The 6,749-nt window shown below is 32.6% G+C and overlaps 1 protein-coding gene across 1 annotated transcript; it reads left to right on the plus strand.

The window, feature by feature from the left end:
• Positions 1 to 580: 580 nt before the first annotated feature.
• LOC132748594 (uncharacterized) lies at positions 581 to 5,946 on the plus strand. Its single transcript, XM_060738211.1, has 6 exons — positions 581 to 774; positions 2,928 to 3,011; positions 3,554 to 3,614; positions 3,843 to 3,956; positions 4,715 to 4,747; positions 5,663 to 5,946. Exons 1-6 carry the CDS (start codon positions 742 to 744, stop codon positions 5,944 to 5,946), a joined length of 609 nt encoding a protein of 202 aa, XP_060594194.1. The 5' UTR covers positions 581 to 741.
• The last annotated feature ends 803 nt before the right edge of the window (positions 5,947 to 6,749 follow it).

A 6,749-nucleotide genomic window follows, 5' to 3' on the forward strand; every position in this document is an offset into this window, starting at 1 on the left:
TCGGGCGAGATTCCTTTGAAAAACGTACGGGCAACAGATGATGAATAGCCCTTCCTCCTTTTCCTCGGATATGATTAAAATTTTTCTCTCTGATTTCAAATTATGAACGGTGTTATATCGATCCCTCTTTTCGGAACGTCGCCGCTTGTAATATGGAGTAGGCTTAACCAAGGAACAACCAGGATCCCTTCTGAAACTGGGCAATTGCAAATGAATTTTATAACCATTGCTGTTTTTAGCGCCTTTAATAACACACAGATAACGATGGACTCTCTAAGTAATTTAGGTTTTATTTTTAGATTCTTGCTAATTTGTATAAAAATGTTATTTTTATCGAGTAAACAAATGAACAAAAAATTAAGTTTGATCAGGTACCATCAGTCTATAATATATATTAGCTTTTCAAAGCGTGGCAAAAACCCCCACCTTTATCTCGTGTGTTTAAGGGGAGAAATATCATGAATAAACTTGTAAATTCAGTCATGTTTTGCGATTACTTTCTTAATCTGTAGTCGTGCAACTATGATAAATTCAGAATAGTTATTCCAAACCTTTGTATAACACTACAAATCTTCGAAAAAGAATCATATAAGTAAAACTACATTACAAGAGTAACATCTGCCGCAACGTAAGACATTATTATATTGTGGGATTCACTACAGTTTTAAGCGTTGATTGAAAACGAAGTATTCTTGAAAACACGCCATTTCTTTCGACACTAGAAAGTTCGACAGTTGAATAATGGACAATATTTGGCTGACCTGCATTGCTATGGTAAGTGATACATTTATATATTATAGTTAAACTTTACATACTATACTTTTTTAAAATTATTTTATCTTATATTTTATCGTACAATAAAATATGCATTATTTTGAAATGATAATGTTACGGGTCCCCCTGTATTACTCTTTTGACAATTTAATATCCCCGTTCTTATTATTCTGAATAATTTGCAAGTTTCAAAAATAAAAGACATATTTTCTGAAATTTAGATAATCTTAAATGGCCTAATATGGCGCTTTTTCAACTAGAATCTTGTTTAATTATCAAGCACTCGGACTAGTCATGCACGCTGTCTTAGTTGCAGGTCTTAATCACATTGTTTTCTTTTTATTTTGCAATTGCTTGGCGTAAATGTTTTGCTATGGGTTCGAATCCCACCGATGAATTTGATTTCTTTCATACGAGTAAGTTATCGAGCTCGGATGCTCGTTCGTGCCCGAAACAATGAAGGGATGGATACAAGAGTTCTTCCCAAAATATAAAGATGGGAAGTTTTGCCATTTATCTATAATGTTATGTGAGAAAATATGCTCAACAAACACATTTTTGATCTGGAGAAATAAAGATTTTTAGTAATAGAAAATATTTAAAGCTGCATGCCTCTTAATGTGGCAAAATATTTAAAAAATATTAAAAAAAAAAAAAAAACAAATTGGAGAGTATGTGCCGTTTGCAATGTGTGCATGTAAATTGTTTAGTGTACACTATTTTATTTTTTTTTTAAACTCATTTCAAAATTTTCATGCAAATAAGGGACGTTTTCCAGAATCTAAAATGTTTTTAATGAATACTATTCTTTATTTTCTATTGCTGTATTTCTCTTTTTGTTGTTTGTTTGTTTGTTTGGTGTTGTTCTTTCCTCGAAGATATCGCTTTATTAATATAGTTTACTTTAATTAGTGTTCCTTATTCTTCGCCGGTATATTCACTTGGTTCTAAATGCACATATTTCTTTCGTTTTTCTTCACACGCATATTTACATGCGATATACGTATGTATAAATTTACATCGAGTTATTAAAACTTTGATACTTTTAATGCCTTTTATGCTTATTCACTTAACAAATACTGATAAAATAAATACATTCAATTTCCGTTTAAACGTATACTTCAAAATCAAACAATTTCAAAGGAAGAGTTAAACGTTGGCATTTTTACAGGATTTCATATAAAACCCCCACAAATTCTTCAACTTTGAATCAGATACGTTATCATCAAGCTGTCAAGTTATACGCTTTTAATTCTTTAAACACGCACCATTAGGTTTAAAGAAGATAAAAAACATATGTTACTGATTAATGAAACTTCAGCAGAGTTTTTTTAATCGACGTGGAGTAATGATATGATTTCTATCTAAAGATGACACCAAAGTCAATAAAAAGTTACTTTGTCATCATTTTATTGTCATTTTTGTTTTGAAAAGAATTCTTGTTATCTTTTATTTCTCCGAGAATGACGCCGAAGGCATACATACAAGAATTGTTTACGCCACAGCTGGCTGAAAACGAACCAGTCCTTTGGTATATAAAGAATCCATTTTAGTTATATATTGTGTAAGAAGCTATGAACGGAAAAATATACTATCCAGTCCATTTCCAGAATCAACCAATACAGAGCATTGAGAGTATACTGTTCACGGAAACAAAGGACTGCCCCTTACGGAGGTTTAACCCAAGAGAATTAGATAACTAGCCATCAAGCAATGGCGCCACTGTCCCGACCAACGCTTTGTCACCTTGTGTAGCTTAATGCTTGCTATGCTACTATTCCTAACGCTATATATCATCTTTGTTCATTGCCTGGCCCGTAAGTGTATGCAGGGTAAGGCATTTAGGGTCTTTCAACACTAATTGTGTCTTATGCAATCCGGTGCCAAGGGAAAAACACTTGTAATTAAACTGATGTGAGTAATGCAAAGGACACTTTAAAACGAAGACATGTCCTAAAAAGATACACACAAGAAAAGAAAATAGTCAAACAGCATTAAAATTAATAACGACATAACCCATAATCTTAAATATTTATTTTTACTTGCTAAAAAAAAGAACAAATGTGGTTACTTGTATCCTTTGTTTATGTCCCATACCTTAATTAAAATGTGCTTTATGAATCATACTATACTGTCTTGTTTATTTATTAAAGCTTCTAGCGACATCGGCAACAGTTTTACAACTTTCAGAGGCAGCATGCGGTGGTTCAAGACCAACATGCAATACGGATGATGACGTAAGAACTGTTATTTGTTAACTGCCAATAGATTATGGCGTCCTTTTCTCCAAACTCAACAATAGGCTTCTTTGAAATAACGTGCTGTGTTACGTTGGTTTACTGCGGGGAACATTTTAAGAATACTGTTTGGACTATATAAATGCCAGTGACTTTAATGATATGCTTATAATGCCATGTTATCCTGTACACCAAATCAATCTGATTAGGCATTAATGAATAATGGTTAGCACTATTTGTGACTAAAGCCGAATTTTAAATATTTTTTAAACAGCAACGAGCAAAATCAAGGTTTAAAGTGAAATCAAATTCATAAATTTAGCATGAACAGGGTTGATAAGGCTTTGACAACATATCGCCTGTAATTAGCTCATTACTGATAATTGATTTTGAAATCATAGATAATTATGTTGAATTCGTGATTTTTTTCTCAATTGAAACATTTGTGTTAAGAATAAAGCAATGCGTAGGTTAAGAATAAGCTGCTATTAAAGAAAACCGCCTTTTTAAATTCAATTTTCTTTTGTTTCATGTGGCTTTAGTGTGATCCTGGTTTAGTGTGTCTGCCAACTGGACAATCAGGGGTTAAGAAATGCTGGAACTGTAAGTAGTGAATGCCGTTTTATAATTAAATAAATGCGTTTTTAACCTTTTTTTCAAAGTGTATGTGTGTGACTTTAAAATGTGTGTTTATCTTGATGACATACTACATTTTATTCATATTCTAAAACAGAAAAGCCACAAAAACTCCAGGGAGGGGATGGCGCATGCGCATGACGTGACTTTTGTTTTCAAGATCTATACTTGATAAATACGAGTTGTTATTTTCAGGCGAATGCTCTGACACAAGTCAATGCGAAATTATACAAGGCAAACTGACGTGTAATTGTTCCCAAACAGCTGGTTATTACGGAACACATTGTGATTGTCCGCCTGTAAGCGACGGTAAGCACTAGGAACCACCTTTTTAACATAATACGATAGCTTCTATTTAGATTGTATGATTTTTATCCCCATGACTGCGACTCGATTGGAAATGAGGTTAAGTTTTCAACTTGCGTTATAAGTAATTACTAAATGACAATACAATGTATAGTAAATTAGAAAACATTTTTTTGTATATTTATTTGTGTTACAAGGCAATACAAAAGGATATTGGTGTTACGTGTTTGAAGTCTACATTGTTTAACAATGTACTTTATACTGTGATTTCGGTTTCATAAAATATTTTGAATTTATATATTAATCCTTAAAGCAGCATGCCACCACGTTCATGCTTATTTTCATAACACTTCTTACACACAGATACTCACACATTGCCAACGGCACTAACAATCCACATAAAATCCCCCCCCCCCCTAAAAAAAAAAAAAAAAAAAAACCAAAGAAAATAAATAAATAAAAATAAAAGTCAAAAAATGTAAAAATAGCTCTTTCTCCGCTAGTCACGCAGTATAAATGTGCTCACTTGATTGATATTGCAAAATCAGTCATTAATCTCACCTCACATGCAAAAACATTACTTTAAACTTGAACCCTTTTTCACTTAAAATGGTATGCAAGCAAAAAGGTGTCTCATAAGTCAAAATGACTGGCCCTTTCAGTAGGGGTGACACTATAATAAACAATACCTTTACCTTTATACATCCTTCCATCCTGGACTGGAAAAACTCAAAAAAATATGTTCCATATCTACATTTCAGAATCATGCGCAGATGCCTTTTCCGTATATGGTGGTGAGTTTTAACAGATATTAATGGCACATTATGCCTTAGAAACAAATAAATTTTTACTTAATATGCTCAATGAGCTTTATAATTAGGTAAATGTGAGATGCTTGTTACATGAGAAATAGCGATAAATGGGAAAAAATTGTCTTAAAAATTGCAAAATGTATATAAATAGCATTTTGAATTCAATACAAAATACTAATTCACTATTATAATAGTACTAATTGCAAAAAAGCAACAGATGAAAAAATTGGTTTCGGTAAATGGCCAATGAGTAACGTTTTGGACACTATCAAAATATGACAAAAATTAAAAGGTTTTGAGAAAAAGAATAAAAACATTTCTGTGGCAAAAATTTAAGTATAAGAATATTTAAAAAAAAGTATGTGGATTCATAACATACTTTCTGTCATTTTGCATTTGCCCATGTGTTTTTCATTATTTACGATTTTTCGCCTGCAATTTATATTTTAATTCATTCAATAAATTGGCCGGCAAAATTTCTTAGCATGGAAGGTTCTAATGACAAAAATGATTTTACTTTTTGTGTCGTTGTAAATAAAGACTTTGAACTTATTCAACATTTCTAGTAAACAAAAACAATAAATAACATCAAATGAGCCGCGTCACGACAAAACCAACATTATGGGTTTGCGACCAGCATGGATCCAGACCAGCCTGCGCATCCGCGCAGTCTGATCATGATCCATGCTGTTCGCTATCAGTTTCTCTACCTGGCATAGAGTTTGTAAGCGAACATCATGGATCTTGATCAGACTGCGCGGATGCGCACGCTGGTCTGGATCCATGCTGGTCGCAAACGCATTTCGTTGATTTTGTCGTGACGCGGCTCAAATAATAATAAATAAAATGAAGAGAGTCGTTCCCTGACTAACATTGAACCGATTATTTTTCTTGTAGAGTGCAATACGTTCTCCGATGATGCATTTGAAGTTCTTAACAGCAGAATTCTTAACGCCGGCGAGACAGTTGAACCTGTATTCACATATTTTTACACAAACTCTAGCGGAGAAAGTGATTGTAAGGCAAAGTGTATAGAGAACGACTGTCACGTCTTTACCTACGGACAAGGTAGTTGTGACGTGTTTGGAAAAACAGACACAATGCCGCTCTCAACAATATTGGACAGTATCAGTGAAGAAGACACTTTTGATATTCATATTAGAAAATGTATCGAGTGTTAAAATTTAAATACGACCACGAGACACACACACACGTATTAATGGGTTGACCAATCAGACCGCTGGACTTTGAAATGATATTACATTTACAGATGCAAAATAAATGAAATAAAAATAAAAAGCATATTTTTAGAATTATTATTAAAATCCAATGTATTTGCAGGTTATGTTTTGATTTTATATAGAATTTATTTTAGTTCGATTGTTTAGGAAGCTATAAGCTTATAGATACACTTTCGAAACCGTTCCTGGAAACAACCAGTACTGAGCAATGAGTGTAAAGTTTCTTGCTCAAGGAAACAACGATTTGCCCCTGACGGGATTTGAACCTATTGATCGAGGTTATATTTTGACTAGTAAAAAAATATAGAACAGTAAACACCCAGAAAAGAAATTGAATAAGATATGTAATTTAAATAAAAACATGTCGCTTCGAATGTTGTTAACTTGATTCACGATAATTTGAACACGTACGATGATACAATGTATAATTAAATGTCAGATATAACCAAAAAAGCACGAAAGATATACATGTAAATGGCTGTTGTTGGCAACTGTGAGATGCATGATCCAATGTTAAAAATAATTGTGTAGCAGATAATGAATTGATCTATCTAGAACAATTATTATTATCAACCTGACAAATGTTGATACTTGATCGTTTAGAACTTTATCATCATTTCTTGTCTAATATTATATTATAAGAGCATCCAAAATGATACTTTTCTATTTTTTGTTTATCTATGGTTCTTTTTTTAATCAATATTTGAAATACTTATAAAAAATGAGCCCATTGCAGACCAATC

Source organism: Ruditapes philippinarum, unplaced genomic scaffold (genome assembly GCF_026571515.1).
Source record: "Ruditapes philippinarum isolate M1 unplaced genomic scaffold, ASM2657151v2 ctg4848_1_1_1_1, whole genome shotgun sequence".
Taxonomy (NCBI): domain Eukaryota; kingdom Metazoa; phylum Mollusca; class Bivalvia; order Venerida; family Veneridae; genus Ruditapes; species Ruditapes philippinarum.

Bases quoted from the DNA above. Each gene is read 5' to 3' on its own strand.
- LOC132748594 (XM_060738211.1), top strand. From the start codon at position 742: ATGGACAATATTTGGCTGACCTGCATTGCTATG. The intron at 3,615-3,842 runs GTAAGTAGTGAA...TGTTATTTTCAG, and splicing joins GGTTAAGAAATGCTGGAACT to GCGAATGCTCTGACACAAGT. The intron at 3,957-4,714 runs GTAAGCACTAGG...TCTACATTTCAG, and splicing joins TTGTCCGCCTGTAAGCGACG to AATCATGCGCAGATGCCTTT.